The sequence below is a fragment of the Cryptomeria japonica genome, chromosome 10 (genome assembly GCF_030272615.1).
Source record: "Cryptomeria japonica chromosome 10, Sugi_1.0, whole genome shotgun sequence".
Lineage (NCBI taxonomy): Eukaryota > Viridiplantae > Streptophyta > Pinopsida > Cupressales > Cupressaceae > Cryptomeria > Cryptomeria japonica.
In genome coordinates this window covers 734,522,365-734,544,575 of record NC_081414.1, presented here as the reverse complement: position 1 = coordinate 734,544,575, position 22,211 = coordinate 734,522,365, and the positions used below count along the sequence as shown (strand labels likewise).

The window sequence follows — 22,211 nt, the reverse complement described above, 5'->3', positions numbered from 1 at the left end:
ATTAATATATTAATGGTTTTTTTTTGTTTGATTTTGTGACTAGTTTGATGTAAATTATTTATTGTAATAACTTATTGAATGTAGGAGTTGGATTGTGAACTCTCCACACCCTAGGATCACCTACAAAACAAAGATAACCTTTCATTATAGAGAAAATGGTAACAATAGCTTTCTTGATTATAGATGCTTGAAGGATTGATTTAATGTGAAATGTACATAGGATTCCTTTTTTATAAAAATGAGGTTAAGGGATAGGATTAGAAAAGATTATGACACATGTCTTAATCCTGTGTTATGAGACAACTAAAGTGACGATTATTAAATGGCCTAGGAATCCAAAATTAAATGCCAAAAAAAAGATAAGTTCTTATAAAAACTAACACCTTTTAGTAAATTACAAACAATTACATGATTTTTTAGAAAAGAAATTGAAACAATTACACCTATAAGATTTTTCTCGAAGATATGTGTCTTAAAGGTTTCAATATGTTGTATTGAAGTTGAAGTAGTGAAATCTAATTATAATTTTTTAATCATTACTCTTTCAATTAATTTTTTTGGACTGGGACAAAGAAAGTGAAAGAATGATTGATCTTTAATATGCCTCATGTTATGTTACTAAGTATTTTGGAAACATCTTGTGTATGTTTTCTCTTTTTGGCTTGTATCTTCTTTTGGTAATATATATTCAATTAAAAAAAAAAATACATCCACAAATCTAGAAATCAAAGAAAGTTTATAAAATAGATTACATCAATTTGTGGTGGCAAGTGCCTAATAATTATGAAAAATTAATGCTTATGTCATAATTAACCTAGGTGGTTAATGCTAGGACAAGTGGGTTATTATTACTTGTCTCCCCAAATTTCATCATTCATTCCTAGCAAGAAAATTAGGATTGATACAAGCCAATAAGGTCAGTCTGGCAATATACTAGTGAAAATTCATCAATGCCCAAATCATGGTTGTGATGCAATATTTCCAACCTTCCTATGATGATCTCTCTAACCCAATTTAAAATTGTTGATTTGTAGTGCTTCACCTCCAATAGAAGTAACACTTAAGTGTTGAGGACCATTTTACCTTATAGTGACCTTCAAAAAATAAAAATAATAGCAATGACATTCTCATTATTATCTAGTGATTGATAGTGCTTAGTTTTGCAAGAAATTCCATTCCATTGTCTACTGACTAGTGATCTTTCCAATAATTATTTATATGAAAATTATTTATATGAAAATAATGGCATATCTAAAGTGATTCACATATAAATTTCCTTATACCAGGTATCCCTAAAAATCCTAAAGTAACTGATCAATATACCTACAACCCCTACTTGAAATTGCCTAGAAGAGGAGAGGATCTTCATCCTCACCTTACCTAATTTTGTCCAATGGGTTTCATCCTTGAATTAGATTTCTCAAATTTAAAATAATAGTAAATTTTGATTTCATTATGATAAAAACGAGGAAAGTAACTTGTAGATACATCTTTCATAATTTAATGCACATGGACCACATTTGGCACCAAGTTTAAAATTTAAAAGTGGTTTTATTATATATTTAAATATTTATTAATTAATATATAGGTAGTGTTAAAAGTACTTTTTACTTAATAATGTTGATTTTAGCTTAGGAAAGAAGGGACATGATGCATTATTTTGGATTGTATGCTAGACTTTTTCTTTTTCAATTCAAATTCATAAGTCTAGTTCTATTCCATAATAAAAAATTAATCTTCAATGTGTGGATATAACCCTACTTAGTGTGTACTTTTTCTTTCTATCTCACCTAAGTGAGCTTTGTCTATTTTACTCTATTCTAATATCTAGCGACTTAATATCTAAAAATAAATTGGAAGTCTAGGCATTATGTCATAAGAGGACATGTTCACCTGGGTCATAAAACAAACACATGTAAAAGATTGAAGACAATAAGTTCCCTAGAATGATGTATGTAAATTTTCTACTTTTAATGCACCAAGTTGAATAGTTTTTCCTTAGTTATCACTTGGAATCCTTCTAAGATAAAAGATTATGTATGAGAGAGGAAAGATTTTTTGAATGTGAGATGGATGCAAATTAATGCATTTAAAGACAAACACCTAACATCAAATTGTGTAAATATGTGTCCAATCAATTTGCAATAACTAATAAAATAGGCAAGAGCTAAATTTTAATTTTAAATGATGAAGATTCAAGGGTTATGTCTATAAATATAGAAATGATCTAGGTTGAGAAACTATCAAATCTAGATAATAATAGATAAATTATAATAGGTGTAATGGATATATAGTCTATGTATGTTTATTAGGGTATGTGTGTGTATGGAAAAGTTGGGGGATAAATACATAGGAATATGAGTATAGAGATGGGTGAAGGCTAGAGTAATAAGCCGAACTTTACACAAACTTAAATCATTTGTCAAAATGTGCATGTATCAATACATTTCCCTAAAATGGGTACAAAATTGAATAGGAAATGGCATCAATATGTATTGAGAAATAGTTTTTTCACTACAATTTCTTGATATAACGTGCCACATGTGCAATTTATAATTTTACCAACAATTGAAAAAATTATTATTATTTAATAACTTCCACTAGCATTTAGAGGAACAATTACATTGTATAATAAAGATTTAGTTTTTTGAGATATTCCTCAACCTAAAATACCAAAAGCTGAATAAAATTAAAAAGACCATGTTTTTAGGAAACCCTAACATCAAGCATACTAATGTTGATTCAAGTTTCATGCATTTGGTGAATAAAAATCATAAATAGTTTCACCATGAAAGGAAGATTTGGTTTCACTACAAATTTATTGTACATTCTTGATGAATATTTAACATGTAACAACGAAGAAGAGAAAAAATTCACAAGTCTTAACTTTTGAAAATATAAGTTTATGATTGCAATATTTGATCTATCATTTCTAAAATACAATTGTATATACACCTTCAATATTTTATAGTCCATAAATTTTTTAATAAGAATAATTGATTTCACAACAAACTAGCGAGTACAAATGCCAATGTCAATTTAACATATGAGAAATTAAAAATGGCATACAAAAGACACCATGATATCACAATCTTAGTATTTTATATTTCTTTGCAAAATTATACATCTCCCAAACTATTTTAAAAAAATTGTGAGAATCCAAAAAGTCAATCGAGTAGCTTACTATACATAGGCTCATTCCCAATTACTAACTTATAACTAATTTTTATTTACAACATTAAATATATAGTATTTATTTTTCAATTTAAGTAGTAAATAAAATGAATATACATTGAATCATATAAATGACTAATTTAAAAAATAAAAATTAAATAGTCTTTAATTTTTTTTCTCTAAGAGTTGCCTCTTTTGTAGCTTTGAACTCCTTTTTTTAAGGAGATACACCCTTGTAAATTTTGAATTTGTTTGATTGTTGGTGTAATCAGCTTTGATACTTGAATAATTATGCTAAGTAATATCAATTTTCATGGTACTCAACTGTTTACCATCCCCTAAAATTTTGTAAAGAAAAGAAATAGATCTTTCTTACTAGACATCATAGTTGACATTGAGAATAATTTCTTCAATATATTTAAATAACACTTTCTTAATTAAATATTTCTTTCAAGACTATCTATTTGAACAATAGTCCAAGAAGCATAATCTTTACTCCTATCTAGCATTATTTGTTTAGGTCATATTTCTAAGGATTTTCCATATGCTTGATGTTTGATTATTTTATCTATTGTGTCTTTATCAGCACCCCCTATGTAACTCATTGAAAAATGTCTTGACAATTAAATCTAGATGAATGAGCTCGAAGGATGGAAGGGAAAAACCTACTGTCTATAGGAAGTTCTTTGCCCTCCAATGTGGGCAAGGGAATGAGGAGGATGTTGAAGATGATGGTGGTGTAGAAGATAATATTTTGTACAAGACAATGAAGGTGAGCTCTTATGTGAGTCTCGAACCTTAGCAACAGTGGTGTCTATTTTAGTCATTGTAGATAAAATTGATGTTGTTGACAATGCAATTGAAGAGGATGGTAAATAGATTGATGTTTGGGCTATTAATTGAGTGGAGGAAGTTGAGAAGCCTTTTCATTGCCTACCTATGGCTCACCCTTTGATGGGGATAGAGCTAAGGGCTTTTCTTCAATGTATGATTAAGTTGAAGAGGAGGATGAACTTCTCTTGCATATCCTTCTTGAAGATCATTGACCGAGAACTATTTTTGGATTTGCATAAAGGGTTTCTCCTCCCTTATACAGATGCTTTGTCCTCCAATTTGGTCCACAATAATGTGAATCAATTTTTACCCATATCTTCTACCTAGAAAGAGATGGGGTTTAGTAAATCAACATGTGGAGTTGATCAGTCTGAATTATTAAGGATGGTTTTGTTCTCTTCACCTCATATTGTTGTTCATGTTCCATCCACTAAGGTTGTAAAGGACCTCTATGAGTTGGATCTTCGGGCTATTTTTTTTCTCTTTATTTTGTTGTGATAGTTGAGTTTTGGTATGTCATCCATACCCATGGTAGTGGCCCCAAAAGACACATCAATTGGAACCCCCTTCTTCCAAGGCCAAAGTTTCCAATACCTCAAGATGATTGGAGTCCTCATCATTCTACCTATCCCTATAAGACCTCTTTTGACCCCTTCCCTTATCCCAAGGCTTAACTGTCACAAAACCATCCTTAACTAAACCACTATCTATCACAAGGGTTTTTTCTTTGTCCCCTTTATCCCTCATCGAAGCTGGGAAGAAGGAGAATTATTAGCTCCAGTAGCTTTATTGACCCTATGACATTGTCGCTAAAGGTGTCCATAGTCATGAAAAATCTAACACTAAAAAGGAAGAGACTCATAATCTAACTACCGAACCCAAGACAAAGAGCCTAGACAAATTTTCAAAGAATCTGGCAAGGGATCATTTAGATCAATCTCTACACAAATATGAGCAAATGTAATTAAACTTTTTTTCGAGGGTTTGTTGAGCTATGACAACTAGTTTACCAAGAAGAGCAGCAATTCTTTGCAAAATATCCTCTATCTAAAACTCCAATGGAATTCGCGAGAGACGAACCTAGACAAGAACCCTTGAGGGCAATTCTTCAGCTGAATTAAGGCCCACATGCCAAGGTTTAATGAACAAGTTTGTGTGATTGTTAAAGTAGGACCCTCCCTCAAAAACTCGATTCCGATCAGCCACGTTTGAAACACAACCATGAAATAACTATTTGCAGCTAGCATAATCTCCATATCACCCTTGACAAGCCAAGAACGATGGATCTAGAATTCCAATGCTGATAGAGAAATATGGATCCCTTAGAGCATGTCTACTCAAGTAAGAGACACCTTCCATAACCGATTCCAGAGGGATGACCAAAATCGAAGACCTCAACAAACAACCATTCATTTTCCTAAATTTGGGACCCTTACTCGCATAAAACAAATTCGATGACCTCACATGCACACTTGAAGAAGAGCCACCATTCGTCACAGCACTAACAACCACCAAACATGAGGAAACCCGATGCCTCTCCATCCTGCGGAAAAGGTGCTTCCAACACACCAACCCCAACCAAAACCCGTACAAATCCCCAGAAAAAAGTCTCCTTACGCTTACAGAAAACACCTCCCAAATCAATTGCACACAATTGTGAAGAGAACCCAAAACAGTAAGAGAACCCACCAAAAAAGCTTTGCACAGACCCCACACCTGTAGCCAAACCCCTGGCTCACACGACACCCAAACACCCCCACAAACACCCCCCACATGTGTAGAAAGAAAGAGAAACGCAGGGCTAGGGGGTGCAACAGTTCCTTCGCCTAGCAAAAGCAGTCGTTGTCACCATTCTCTTATCCCTATGCATTATTCTTGAATATGAATATTCAAGATGCCCTAATTTACTGTTGCGAACATTTGATAATGGATTTCAGGGGAAACAATGTTGTGAAAAAGAGATGGGGATGAGGTTATATTCAAGCAAACATTAAAATGGGTATTGTTCGAGAGGGTTTAGAACAAATAATGGGTTATTCAAATTTTACTAAGTAGATGATTTATAATAAATGAAAGGTTTTAAAAGATAGCATTTTTTATAGAGGAGTGGTATTTCTATTGGGACAAGATGTAGACCAGCTAGACAAGGTATGAGGAAGATTGATCATGTGGGTCTATGGCTTTTTCCTCCTCAAGAAGTTTCCAACATAAACACTGATGGCTCTTCTAGAGGAAATCTTGGCCATGTTGGTATTGTCAATGTTGGTAGAGAGAGTTTTGGTGTTGTTCAATTTTTCTTTTCTATTTACAAAGGGCATCGTACGAATAACTTCATGAAATCTTTTGCCATCTTGTATGCAGTGGAGAGAAGTTGTGTCCTTGGCTTAAAATGGATTATCTATGAATCTGATTCACAAGTTGTGGTGAATATGTTAAATGTACAACACCTAAATGGAACTAATCATCATTTATCTATGGTTATTAGACAATTTCTTAGGTTGAGTAGGTCCTTAGAATTTGTAACCTTTTTTCACATTTCTAGGGAGTGGAATAGAGTAGCACTTGCTTGACCAAATGGGCTTTGAACACTTGCAAAATTGGAATGTTGTCGATCAGAGTGCTTTGCCTTTGGAGTTATCTCAATTGTTTGAACAAGTAGTTGTGAAAAATAAGAATATTTAATTGTTTATGTTTTTTTGGACTTATTGACCTTTCTTGCTTTATAACTCTCTCTTGTGAATAATAAATTTTTACCACTTTAAAAAAAAAAAAAGATAAAAATATGTAGGTAATTTGGGTTACCTCAAGATCTGGGTGGAGGAGATCAAAACAAAACAAGTTTTAAGTTGGTTGTGGTTGTTTAAAGTTTGCTATGACTGGATGTTTTCCCTCATTCCAAAATTTGAATTTTACTTTCACGTGATCAATAAGGATTTTTATATGAATAAAGTTCTTTTGGCACCAATACAATGTTTTCGTCAATCTAATAAGCTCCCTAACAATTTCAAAGTGTTGAATAATAAAAATTAAAAACATTTGAAAAGGTCTTTCCATCGAATACCTTTTCAGAGGATTGAACACTAATCCTACGGAAATAATTGAGGGTGTGGCCAATTCCTAGAACCATACAAAGCTTCAATTATTTTGTGCCTAGAACAATATGAAGTGAAAAACTTTGACATTTAAAATAATATTTGAAATTTTCTTTAAGGGAGACTTAAAACTCATGGATTTAAACGCACAATGATCATTACATGACTCAAAGTACTATTAGATTACAAAAATCTTGAGATTTCAAACAAAGGCACCAATATCAAAAAATTTATTGAGTTTGATCATTTCCATCGATTATAGGCTTACATTTCTCTAGGTATCTATTTTTAAAGGCTTGTTTAACAACTAAAACAACATATTGTTTCCAACATTTATTATGGTAATTTACAGTAATTTTTTTATAATTTTCAGTAAATTTTTGAGATTGTGTGTTTGAATCTAATGGTGAATGTTTGGATTTGTTGGACATTCCAAGTGTTGAAGATGGGCCTTTCTCATGTGGTCCTATTGACTGGGTGTGGTTAAACCAAGAATTCATCAATCAGAAAATAAATAGTGTTGCAGACCCAGGCAATAAAGTTTTCAAGGATACAAGGATTCCTAACTAGCCAGGGAATCATAAATTATAATTGATATTATCCATGGTGCCGAACATAAACTGCATGGCATAAAGGATTTTTTTTGTTGTTTGTACCATGTACGCTGATCTGGAGTATTGGGGATGTGAGTGATATATAGTGGCTTGTTGCTGAGAGTTTTGAAATTGCCCTGTATTTCCTATACATTTTTTCAATAAGAAAAATAGGAAACGTCATGGGAAAAATGAGATCTTACAGTGTTCTTGTCAAACCATCCTCAAGCAAACTGTAAGAAATATATTAAATACACATAGATTACATACAATTTAGTCACCAAATTACAATGCCCTGTTTCAAATTGAAATATCACCTGCTTAACAAATTGAAGTGACAACCAAAATCTATAAAATCTAACATCAATTTGAGAATTTATTTAGAATGATAATCTAATCATTTGCAGAATCAATTGCCAAAACAAACGCATTGTTAATATCACAATTTGATAAGAGGATTGGGCTGAAAGGAAAAGCTACACATGATCTCATCCCTGTCTGTAGTTGGGCATTTTGACAGATGTTTCCAAGACCCTTCAATTAAATTATATTCAACCACATCAATGCCCCCCCAGATTCTGAAGCACAAGCAATCCTCGAATCCAATGCAATCAGATAGATCCCATTTCGATTTACTGTCAAATTTCTCAAGTATCAATTGAGGCATCCTTGTAATCTCTTTCCAAAAAGGATCTTTGAAATTTTCTTGAGATTCCAACTGCCAAACAATAATATCCATTATATCAGTTATCTTTAATATGGGTACAACTATTAGGAATAGCTTCCCACAAACAACAAGCTTAGGCACAGACAAGTCATAACTTGCAGGCATTGGTATAAAAGTGCTGACAGTATAATCATATCTGCAAACCCTAATGCCAACACCCACAATGGGCTCTAAAGAGGTAAAGAAAAACCAACTATTGCAAAAAGCTATCTCATTGGGGACCTTCAAAAGATTTATCTGCCCTGCAATTTCCCATGACTTCTCACAAGAATCATAGATTTGCACAATGTTTGCACCCCTCCAATTGGAGCCCACCACTACCACTTTGTAGTCATCTCCCTGAGCTCCTTTCCTAATGTGTGCAGCAAAAGTCTTGAGCAAGATGGGCGATACTGGAGGAAGCTGAAAACTTGTCTGTGTGACTGGATTGAAAACAAAGAATCTCCATCCCAAGGGAGTACATTTTTGCAGTAAGAATAGCCCTAGCTCTGATCCCTTATAACCACACACAGGAAATGCAGAAAGCGATGTAGTCAACCATTTGCTAGTGGAGAAGCTGTAAGCCAGACAATAACTGTTTCCACATAGAACTAGCCATTGATCTCTCTTTGGCGTTTGAGACCAGAGGGTCAAGAAGTTTTGGGAGGAAAAGAAAATATTCCAATCCCTACATACTATCGGAAAACGCAGCACACACTCTACAGGAAGCCGAGCAAGTATGCTCTCCATTACATGTTGGGGAATTGACTCCGCCCATACTGAATTTTCATCTTCTTCAACTGGAATACATTCTTTGCCCAATTCAGAGCACATTTTTTTTCCAATACCCTTTTCACAAAGAGAGGACCAAGAATCAAAAAAATGGTTTTCCCTCTTTCCTGAAGAACACTGAAAAAGTAAATTACCACATATCTAACAAATTTGAGCTTCAAGTCTGAACCAGAATGTCAAAGCAGAACTTAACACTAGCAGAAAAGGATCATTACTAAATCTTCCCAACATGAATTCTGTACAGTGCATCAAAACAATATTCCTTTTGCAGAAACAAAACTAACCCAAAAGCTTCCAGGTTATGAGAATTATCATACCTTATTTGTGTAAATCCTTCTGTCAGAATCAGCCTATATGAATAAGTTTCAGAGTTCTGCTGTAGTCCAAAATAGGTAGTTCTCCACTTTTGCTCCAGAAACCAGGAGTAGAGTTGGAATTGTTTTCAGACTAGTGGATGGAATAGTTTGGCAAATATACTGTGGAATATAGATAGACCTTGTCAAGATGTGACGTCGGCACGATTCCCATGACAGCCCCGAGTTGAACTTTCCCATGACAATAACGTCATTACCTGGCAATATCGATCCAGCTAACTTAGTCCATATTTTCATGAATATTAATTAATTAATTTCAATTGATAAATATGTCCATTTTATATAATATTATCAAATATTAAATAATTATCCTAGGAATTATGGTTACATATTAATTAATTTGAATTCATAAATATGTATGTTTAAATGTTTGTTTAATATAATATTATTAAATATTAAATAATTATGCTAGAAGTTATCATTCAATATCAATTAATTATGTTACAAGTTATAAGGTTTGAATTTCATTTAGATAATAACTATAAATATAATTAAATATGTATCTAGCATTTAAGTAATATTATTTTGTTATATAAGTTAGGTACACATTCAATCATAAAATAATTATTATTTGAAATTTAATCAATCTTTCATTATAAAATGTTGTATATAAGAATGTTTTATAAATAATAATACTCATTATAAAGTCTAATAAGTTTGATGTTCTTAGGTCGTCTTTTAAGTAATTTATTTGATTAATATTTGATTATTATTTGATTATTAAATGTTGTATATATGTATATTCTATTTATAATAGTCATTATGAAGTATAATGAATTTGGAGTATGTTCTTAGGTCTTATGTAGTCTTTTAATAAATTAATTTGTTTCTCTTTTAGTTAATTTATTTGATTGGGAGATTTTTTGGATTGTTTAGTGATTTTTTAAATATATTGAATATTTTTTAGATTTCAATATTTTTAGTCACATAATTTAATCTAAAAGGGAGTGGAAGGAAAATATAAATTTGTCACATTTTCGGTTAAGGAGTGCATGCATAATTTCAACATTCATCTTCACTTTATTTTAGTATTTTAAGAGATTATTCTAAAATATACTTTCTATAAATTAAGCAATAAGTAGCTCTATAGGATAATGATGTAACACCTTGGTTTGAATCTTATTTTGACAACTAAATATTATGACAATGTAATTCCTCTCTTATAATGCTAACTTGATAACTCCTCTTTATTTAATTCATTTGCTTATCCTCTTTTAATGCTTAATGTTTAATTTAAATAACTAGTATTTCTTTTTATTCAAGGAGATTAAATGGATTTCACCTCCTAATGGTTCCTCTGAAGTTAAATTTGATGGGACTTCTTGAGATAATCCATGTATCTCAAGAATTGACTCTACAATTAGGGACTCCTTTGGATCGTGTAGTAAACTTAAAGTTGGTATATAGCCCACCTAGTACTGGAAATTGGCATGTGTCTAATTATGAAATATATAGAATGGGGTAGAATTGTAACTATAGACACCTAACACCTAAAACCAATCACATCTCAATGTCCTAACATCACCGCTTTTGACTCACTTGGCACCCTTGCCATAACCACATTCTCATCATATTAGCACTAATTAATAGATAAAGTGCATTATTTAATTAATTAGGGTTGAATCTCCCTCCATCATCACATTAATTAAATAATTAATATTTATTTAAATAATCTAACACCCTAAACCCATTTCCCTTAAATGATCAAATAATCTATTTGTTTGATTAACTATCATAGATCATAGTTTAATCCCCCATTAATGGGACAACTATGTCACATCCATAGTTTAAAATTTTAAAATAAATACAAATCATCAATTCGAATTTGAATCAAAACTTAATCCTGGCCATTAAATCAATTAGGCCAATCCTAGCCACCCAACTCAAAATTATTGTCAATCCAAATATAAACTAAATTTTAATCCTCACCATCAATCTAACCAAGTCAATCCTAGCCATCCATCCACCAACTACCTACTTTTGATTCTCTCCTCCCTCTCAAATTCAAATTTAAAATTTATCTCATGAAATCCTAGCCTTCAATGTCAAACCAATCTCAACCCTTCATTTCCTCTCAACAAATATATAAATTCACCCCATTACAAGTCATTTTCAAGAAAAGAAGAGCACTCAAACAAGTACATACTACCACATTGAGGATTCAAAGAGCAACTCAATATCAACATATCATGAGCACATCCACACCTAGGTTTGTATTAGATGTAACTTTTCAATTCAAATTTGTACACTTATTTTGCTCAATCAAAGTTAGTGTTAGAATTTCAATTTTGTTTGGATACAATTTTGGTTTTGTTTCCTTCTATAATTTTCTTCATTTTTATCACCCTACATTCCGACATACTTGATGGACATAATCCCAAACTAATCCATGTCATTTAATAGTGTTTTTGAAGGATTTTTACAAGTCTTTTCAAAGAATTCACATCATTTAAAATTATCTGCAAAAAAAATATTTATAGTTTTGATTGATGCAACTATGGTTTCAAAAAAAATTAAAAACTTGAATGTTTACCCCATGATGCAAGTGCACAGCTTAGTGGCACACCTACAAGTTAAGTAGTGCTAGAAAAATATAATTGGTGCAAGAATTTTCTAATTGATTTTTTATTATGTGGCATAGTTGTGGCTAGTAGGGGCACATCTATTTCACTAATGACATAGGTGCAACGCCTAGTAGCACATGCACACTTCTCATTAAAACAAGTGCAATCTCTAGCAGTTTAGGTGACCATGACATTTGTAACACCTTTTGGTGTATGTGCATCAGTCTATAATCTAAGCAAATTTGTAGTAGCATTTTTACATTATTTATGGTCTTTTTTCTTTATATAATTCATCATCATTAATTGATTATCACATTCACTCTGTATATTAGTATACATGTGCTCTATCTGGTGCATACACTCTATGAAATAATGCATCTTCTTAAGCTTTTTTCATTATTTTTTTAATTTTTGATACCCTAACCCGTGTTGGTGTGTGCCTTGATCAATTGTGCTTTTTACTAACCACTTGTCATATATTTTACCATTTAAAAATAAATCATAAAAATACTAATTTGTGGTGATTGTTGGTTTATTTGTAGAAGAAACAAATTATTAAACCTCTTTCACACATCTCTATTTTCTTAAGGGAATAAATCATTTTCTTGTGTGTTGTGTTTTTTTTAATGGAATAGATTTTTTATGCTCTCCTCTCATTCCATAAGGCAACATTGAGGATCAAAAGTATCCCATTTCTTTTACAATGATCTTGGACTTCAAATGAATTTTTTTCATTCCTTTATTTTATCTTTTAGTGGGCTTGGATTCGATCCCATCAACAAAGGCTAGCCCAAGCCCTTGTGTTTTAGTGGGGTATTTAAATTGGGAGGAGAATTAAAATACTATTCCCTTTAGAGTGCATGAATGTCTCCTTGGGCTAAGCTTACAAGTGGAGGAGAATGGGTTACTTTTGTACCAAGCCATCAAATATAATGATTTATTTATAAATTATATTTGGACCTTACATACCTTCAAGTTTATTAAGGAATCCCTTTATAAAAACTTGTACAAGTCTAATTTAGCAAACCTTTTGGTTGTTTGGTCTTCATAGTACAATAAATAAGCAATTAGCATTAGGAATTTGATCAAACCATACTTTTATAAATTATGGGTGAACTCACAATAATGGTTTCCAATTTTAACACTAAGATGTATATTTTTAAAATAATATTCAACTTCTGACAATTATAACTTTTAAACTATTAAGAATTTGAAGATGATGTAAATTAGTGATTTGTAGCATTTTGTCTATAGATTCTAAATATATTTTTTTCAAATTTTTTTGAAGATTTTGTTTTTAAAAAAATTCATCTCCCTCGAAAAGTAGTATTTTACAGCAAACTACATTTTTTAAGAGTGATGTGCCTCCCGAAACGCATAACTTTTTTTCTATAAATGATAAAAACTCAATTGTTTTGAATTTTAGTTTGTAACATCAATATCCAAGGCTTTTTGTTGGTTTGATAGTGATATGTTGAATATTTTTCATTTTATTGAGTTTTGAAGTCCGACTAGTTATAATTCAGACATAGGTTTAGGTTTGAACACATCACTTGTTCTATATATATCGAAATTCATTTTTTTTTCTTTTTGTTAGAAAGAAGACATCAATACCTAGGGTATAGATATTTTTCAGAATTATTTTGAATTAGTTTCCTATTTTTCCCAATGTGTTGAACAGAGAAGTTCATGTTCGGCGAAAAACCAATATTTCATAAAATTAAAAAAACAAGAACATAATAAATTCACAATGTAATAAAATTATACTCATTGGAAAGCTTGCTCCAAGCACTACCATCTTATATTTTTGGGTTATCAAGATTATTTTATTTGAGCCTTGAACCAAAGGTTTGAAGGCCAAAATTTCTCAGAATTCTGAAGAATTTGGGGAGAGATCTCAAAAAAGGCAGTGCGTATGAACATGGGTTCGAATGAAGGGGGGTTCAATCGAACCCCCCTTCATTTGAACCACCTAGGCAAAATAATGGCGTGAAATTTCACCTAACGGCCTGGTTCTAATGAACCCGATCTTTCGTAATGGTTGGCGTTCGTTCAAACGCCAACCGACACAAATTTCTATTGTTTTAACAATTTACTATAATGTCATATAAGTATACATATTTTTTTTCATTTTTTTACACACAAATGATCAAAATAATTCTCATTTTTGAATGAAAGAAGACATTTGAAATTTATTTTGAGGGCAACAGTTTGAAGATATTTGAAGGTTATTTTAAAAGCATGGGGAACAAGAAGAAAAGGCAAAATAAGACTTCAAGGAATTATTCACCCAAAACAGAACAAAGATATCGAGAACAAAGAAGGAAAAGATATTATGATGCAAGTATGTATTTTTATTTAATTTCTACTTAATTTTATATGTATTACGTACTGAAAAATTGTGTTTATTTTTTAGTATTAGTTAAATATTTTTTATGTTATATTTTTATGAAAATTAATTTAAATAATATTAATTTAATTTATATAATAATTCTATCTTAGTTAATTCTAAATGATGCTATTTTTATTAAATCAATTGGAAATGGTAGGATTAAAAATAATCTTGTTTTAATTAAAAATAATTTTGTTTTAATTTGAAATAATATGTGTATTTGCATTTCAAATTTTGTTAACTTGCTTGTTGTGTAATTGACATTTTCTCTCCCCCCTTGAGTCCTTTTATAATAGATCATGGTTTTAATTTTAAATCTAGATCTTTATGACCCCTCTCTTTCCCATTTATAATTTATAATTTAATTTAGATAGTCCATAAATATATAATTTAATTTATTTTTTGAAACCAAGTGTCTTTATAGTTTAGCAAACACTTCAATTGGTGCTCTAAAATTAAAAAACTTGTCTTTTGTGTCTTGAGCAATAGGCTCTTTTTGTTTTATCCTTATAAAGGGCCCTACCTCCCGAGTAGCCCTTAAGGCTCGGTGAGAGGGAACGACCCAAAGTGGTAACAAACTAAAGCCAAGCTCTTCCAAACCACTATAAATAAAAGTGATTGTAACGAAGTTGCAAGCAACAGGTGTTGGAATGTCATAGCGACGTTAACTCGCTGAATCTATGCCCACCTAAACGGATGCCCTTACTAGTGCATTTTTTTGTGTTAGAAGCCCAAAACCTTCTAGTTGTTGGGGTAGGAGGTCAGATCTCTGGAGCGGCTCACGCACATACAGTTCTTAGTAGAGATACAAAGTTCTCCACAGGGAGTTTTCATGGGGACTTGTGCTTGGCTGCCCCGGAGAAGTGAGTGTTGTGGAGGGGAGCCAGTGGGATCAAGCACCTAAGTATCTGCTCTGAATTGTGTAGCTTGAGGTAACCCCCCAAGTGAGATTCAACAACTATTGTCCTAGCTAGCCCTAGGATTTGTGCTTGCATGATTAAAACAATCAAACGGTTTCAAACAAACAAACATTGTGTCTACTTTGTTTTCAAGTGTATACAAAAATATTTCACATTATACTTGAGTCCCCTTAAAACCTATATTATGTGATACTAGGACCTATTATAGGACCTATTATATGTAATAATACCTATCTTAAATATGACATAATAGAACCTATTATGACATAATAAGTCTTATTATGACTTAATATGACCACATATGCAAAATATTTCACATTATATACTTGAGTCCCCTTAAGACCCATATTATGACATATTAGGGCCTATTATGTATGTGATATTAATGACCTATTATCACATAATTTAGGTCCTAATATCACATGTAATAGGTCCTAATATTTGCATAATATAGGTCTTAAGGGGAGTCAAGTATAATGTGAAATGTTTTTGCATACGTGGTCATATTAAGTCATAATTAATGAGACCTATTATGTCATAATAGGTTCTAACTTATGTCATATTTAAGACCTATTTAATCACATGATAGGTCCTAACATCACATGTTATAGGTCTTAAGGGGAGTCAAGTATAATGTGAAATGTTTTTGCATACGTGGTCATATTAAGTAATAATTGTTGGCATTTGCATGAAGATTGCATTAATGATATGTTATGTTGTCATTGATGTCAATTAACCGGTAATGATATTGTTGATATTGTTGTAATATTGTTTTGTAACCGGTAGAATGAGCTAAGTGAAGGAAATTGTAACCGGTATGTAAGTTTGTGGAGTGAACTAGTATTGCTATATATTGGAGAGTTGAACCAGTAAACCCTACTTGTTGATTTGATAAACCTTAACCGATTAAGTTTGGTGAATTGGCTATATTGGTTTATGATCTGATGATGAGCAGTAATGATTATGACACGTATGATTATTGTATGAAGACAATTTCCAGTGATTTTGGCACGTTGATGTAACGATTTTTGTCTAGGGAATGAGCAAGTATATTGCATGTAATGCAAAGCGTGTGATGAGTTACTGAGATCGATGAAGCAGTGATCAAGGAGCGATCGAGGTTTTCTTGATTGATGTGCAGAGATTTCTATGTAATCCAACGGTCATACTTGAACCAACTTGTTTGTAATCTCTATGAGAATCAGATTTTTGTTGTGTTACCGACCTAATTGATTTGTTTATAAGGTCGATGACGTTGTTTAGTTTCAGTGTTGGCAAAGATAAGTTGTGTGTGGTTGTCAAGCTGGATGATGTACCTGCAGTTTGAGTAAAGGCGGATAGGAGAATGAAAAGGATCTGAACAAGCAAGTGTAGTGCTATTCAAATAGATCAGAAAACTCTTGTTGTTTTCTAACAACTACAGTAGAGTTGAAATCCCCTAACTGGGTAAGCTCTAACAAGATTGGTGCTATTCAAATCCTCTAACAAGGTGATCCATTAGCTTGGATTTCCAAATCCTCTACCGAGGTTACTCCTTATAGGGTATTGCTTCTAACAAGGCATTGTAGTCAATCCCCTAACCGGGTGGTCCCTAACAGGGTTTGTTCTTTACAGGACTTTTGTAAAGCTTTAACAAGCTAGGCTCCTAATAGGGCGAACTTCAAAAGAGTTCAGATAGTTATCTTGTGAGTAGATCATCTCATTGTGGTTTTTCCCATTTGGGTTTCCACGTCAAAAATATTTTTGTTAAGTGGTGAATGTTTTGTGGTTATGTTCTTATGGTTGATTTGCTTAACTATTTATCTACTTTGATAAGTCATGATAACTGGAAGCATTGAGATATGAAGTTTGTTGATATATGAAAAAGCATTTAGATGTTTATGAGTTTGAAGTTGTTTACTGTTAATTTGTTTTAACACTCAACTGGTTTATCTTATGAGTTTTTATCTTGACAGTGGTATTACATTGATAGTTGTAAGTTTACTTTGAGAGATTGATTTTGGGATTGATGAAGTTTGCATCAGTTTTTCTATCTACTGATTCATCCCCCCTCTCAGTAGTTGGGTGGATACTTATTCTTTCATCATACCATTACTATTATGTGATATTAGGACTTATTATGTGATTATAGGTCTTAAATATGACAAAATAAGACCTATTATGTCATAATAGAACCTATTATGTCATAATAGAACCTATTATGTCATAATAGGTTCTATTATGTCATAATAGGTTCTATTATGTCATAATAGAACCTATTATATCACTTAATATGACCACGTATGTAAAACCATTTCACATTATACTCAAGAGTCCCCTTAGGACCGATATTATGCAAATATTAGGACCTATTACATATGATATTAGGACCTATTATGCAATAATAGGACTTAAATATGACATAATAGTCCACCTATTCTGACATAATATTTAGGTCTTATTATGACTTGGAAATTTGGTTTCAAATTATACTTGGATTTTCATTGTATTAAAAATATTCCTTGACATCTTAAATTATGTGCAGAACGGGCTCAAGAAGAAGGAAGTTCTCAAGTGGGAGTTGAGGCAAACGAACTTGTTGAAGAACACATTATAGTTGAAGAACATAGGGAGGAGCTTGTCCAAGTTGAACCAATGGAGGTCGAAGGAGAGGGGTCAGGCTCCTTACCTCCTACCATCAGTATGGATGAGCATATTGTGGATCTAGATAAACAGGTGAAGAGAAATATTTCTTACAAAAATTTAGATCATTTACTTGAAATTGATGTGAATGAGTTGAAACATCTCAGTGAAGAACCTAGACATACTAAAAGGAGGTCAATGAATAAAAGTGAAAAAGAAATAATGTCTCATTTCAATAATCTTGATACTACACTAGAGAAAGCTCAATTATTATCAATTGCACTTACTCGTAAAGACTTAATAGATCCACTGAAATTGTTGGGTATAGATACAACAAGTCAAAAGAGGAAAACTTCTCAGCTACGAAAATCTATTGTTGATAATGTTAAGAAAGGTTTGGTGAACATTGGTAACAAATCTCGAATAGTAGAAAAGACCATTTCAAGAAGAGTGGTGTTGACATCTTTAGTAAATGAAAGTTTGCGTCAAAAAAGACAAATCTCTTCACTGTCATCTAAGTTTGATTTTAGTAGAAGGACAATATCAAAATATGTGAAAAGGAGAAGGAGTTTAGATGATACAACCTCAGAAGGGAATTGGGCGATTATGTGTAGAGCTCCGGGTTAGTGCAGGATCAAGGGGGGCCAAAAAGTGGCGATGTGAAAAAAATAGCCTTCCTCACTTGCCTAAAAATGCAAAAATCTGTGTTGACTTTTTGCTTGGCTTGGGTGTCAGTACACCTTGGCCTGGTAATTACCTATGCAAATCGGATATCCGATAAAATCGGATTTATCGGATATCTGATTTTTATTTGTAATTTTAATTTAAAATATAATATAATATAATATTATATTACATATTATATAATATTTTATTATATTATATATAATATAATATAATATAATATAATATATAATATAATAAAATATAATATTATATTATATTATATTATATTATATTATAATATATACAATATAATACAATACGTATTATATAATATAATAATATATTATATAATATATTATTATATTATATATGTTATTTAAAAATAATTTAAGTGTTGAAATCGGATATCCGATTTTCTGAGACTTATATTTAGACAGCGACAATCCCATGAGTCATTTTTAACTCACGGGTCGCGTGAATTTGTCAAAATCCGATATCCGCTCCATCCGATATCCAGTTTTTTTGACAAAAAATTGCTAAAAATTTGATTTAGAGGTAAGAATTTTGTCGTTTTGAATCATTTTCATTCATTTTTTGTATTTTTTGTGAATGTTTATTTGATTTTTCATTGAAAATATGGTTTTTTTTCATGAAAACTAGGTTTTTTTTAAATCAAATACCTAATTGTTTAAATTTGTTAACTAAATTTAATTGTTTACATTCAATTAGGTTAAAAATGGGATATAACAATGAAAACACTGACCAACCACAACTGCAACAACCAAACCCTCATTTGCCAAACCCCCCCTCAATTCAAGATTTGATTGCACAAAATTTGAATGAATTGAGGGGGATTGTAGAAGTATATCATAGGATCCCTCGTCTAAACCCATTGTTTGATCCTCTCACGTCGATCGTAAAAAGTATGGAAACCATGACTGAGGAGCACGATGCCGCCCTTTTGTGGTGAGATTCTATGAAGGAAAAATATGCAGATGGCTTGTCGTATAAGGATATCAAGGATCTTGAGATATCCAAAGCCGAAATCACCTCATTGTTTGTCAATCCCCGTACTGGTCAGCTTGTAGATCCCAAAAAAACAAAACTTTCTATTAAATGGTGCACAAATGATGGGATTGTGAAAAAATTTTGGGATCGTTGGTGGATGGTTTTCAACAAACTACCCAACAACAATCTTGATATCCCCTTCTATTTCATAAAAAAATTGTATGCTGAGTTTGTTTTACAGAAACATGTGAACTACTTTGACATCCAACCTTTCCAGGATGTAGGTTTAGGTATGCCCCAAAATAGACCTGAGGCAGTCAGAGTAGTCCAGGGCCCATATGTCCCCCCTCCTCCTGTTGATCCCCCACCTGCAGTTCAGCATCCTGATATCATTTGTGAGGCGGCTTCATGGACCATATCGGCTATTCACTCTTTGAGTAGCCTTTTGGTTTCTCAGGCTACGTCAGTAGCTCAGCCTACTTTTGATGGTAGCGGTGCATCGAGTGGTGCTGACACGTCATCCTCAGCTCCACACATATGCGTGCCACATAGTTGTGTCATGTGTGGACACGTATGCTTGGGTCCAGTTGGACAGGCCGTTGATCCTACTATGGACAGTGCAGATTACGAGGTGCATGAGATGCATGATGCACCAGAGGTTATTACACAGATTGGAGGATACCCTGGGGAGTCCTCACATGCTAGAGGTGAGGAGGCACCGTGATCATACATTGATGATGTATTGGTAAGATTTGTGTTTTCATAGTTCATGTTATATTTTAATTAAATATTTATAAATTAGATAATATTAAGTACTAATTTTTATTTACATGGTCTATTTAACAGTTGATGACCGAGGATGAGTTGAGACAGATTCAGGAGGGCACCTTGTCAACCATTTCATTTGGCCTCGATAGCTTGACGGTACATATATTATTGCACCTAGTCATTTGTATTTTATTGTACATACATGCTCATCATTTATATTTGTATTAATTAGATTATGTAGTAACTTGCATGCATATTTTATTTTACTCTTGTAGGGCACAAGTAGCACGAGTGCGGTGCAGTGTGATCTAGGATCTGGTAGTGCAATTGGAGACAAGGGAAAGGTAATTGAATGCAAATATGATTGAATGAATAGTTTAAATAACTTATAGTGATTATACATGTCTAGACATAAATTGATAGTTTCATATACTTGTTGTGTATATATACAGAGAATCCTTGGCTTCACATCCTTGATGATTGCACCCAGTATACCTGAAGAAGAAGAAGAGATGCCTCGAGTAGATGTGTGTTTATTTTATTTTTTGATTAGTAGATATAATTTGTTATTATCAGTGACAATTATATGCTAACTTGTGTCAATGTCATGTTTCTAAACATATGTAGGTTGTTTATGAAAATATTCAAAACATACCTCCTCTACCGAAGACATACATCAAGAGTCCTGCAAAGCTGAAGAGAAAATGTGGAGATGAGGTAAACATGAATAGTTCAATTAAATAGTTCATTTTTATGTTAACTTTTCGAATGTGAATTATATAATATAACTAATATTAATCGTGGTTTGTTTTTCTTGTGCAGGATCCTTCAGAGCCGAGCAATGCGGCGAAGAGGATCGATTTTGATGATCCATCAGCAGCTTAGGATGTTATAGATAGTTTTGGGATGCTTACATGTCTAGTTGGCATGTATATTTTGTATATGGACATACATTCACGTATTTAGACATACATTTTGTTTCAGTTGGTGTTTATGCCATATTTGTGTATGGACATACATTTGTAATCATTCGACATTTTTATATATACAGAAGTTGATATTCGATCATATAAATTGTTGCTCATTTGTGTGTGGTGTTATCATGGAAATCTTTAATCTTCATTCCAATAATTAACAATGGTTAATAATGGCTATTTAATGAACAATACAATTCATTTCATTTCATCATAAGTGTTGTTTTTATAATGAACAATATAATTCATTTAATGAACAATACAATACAATTTATTTAATGAACAATACAATTCATTTAATCAACAATACAATAAAATTCATTCAATGAACAATACAATTCATAAACAATACAATTCATTTAATGAACAATACCCTACGCATGCTCCTATTTTGCCCCCCCACTCGATCGAACGCTCGAGGTCATACCCTACCAGCGTCGTCCCTTGAGCGCCCTAAGTGCTCAAAATTGTCAAACTTTGACAGGCCCTAACTCAGAATCTGTGACACCTATGAATGAGCCATTTGAACCTATGAGGCCACGAGAGGGGTCCCTACAAAAGTCTATCTCGGTTTTTCAAGTTTCCCTATGGTTTTATTAGGGCAGCAATTTTTCGGTTGGCGAAAAATCATCAGTCTCACTCAATGGAATGTCGTCGCGTGGCCAATTTCTCATTCAGATCATCGCAATGACGAATCGTCAGTTCTGACATGTCCAGTTAGGCATAATTACC

The 22,211-nt window shown here is 32.4% G+C and overlaps 1 protein-coding gene across 1 annotated transcript; it reads right to left on the bottom strand.

Moving 5' to 3' along the window:
- Nucleotides 1-8,040: 8,040 nt before the first annotated feature.
- Nucleotides 8,041-9,522, bottom strand: LOC131032250 (F-box only protein 6-like). The gene is made up of 2 exons (XM_057963202.2): nucleotides 9,509-9,522; nucleotides 8,041-9,308 (listed from the first exon to the last, which is right to left on the bottom strand). The coding sequence occupies exon 2, from the start codon at nucleotides 9,231-9,233 to the stop codon at nucleotides 8,133-8,135; it is 1,101 nt and encodes a 366-aa protein (XP_057819185.2). The 5' UTR covers nucleotides 9,234-9,308; nucleotides 9,509-9,522; the 3' UTR covers nucleotides 8,041-8,132.
- Between the last annotated feature and the right edge of the window lie 12,689 nt (nucleotides 9,523-22,211).

What these genes read in the sequence shown, in the direction of transcription:
- LOC131032250 (XM_057963202.2), bottom strand. Translation starts at nt 9,233, where the DNA reads ATGTGCTCTGAATTGGGCAAAGAATGTATTCCAGTTGAAGAAGATGAA.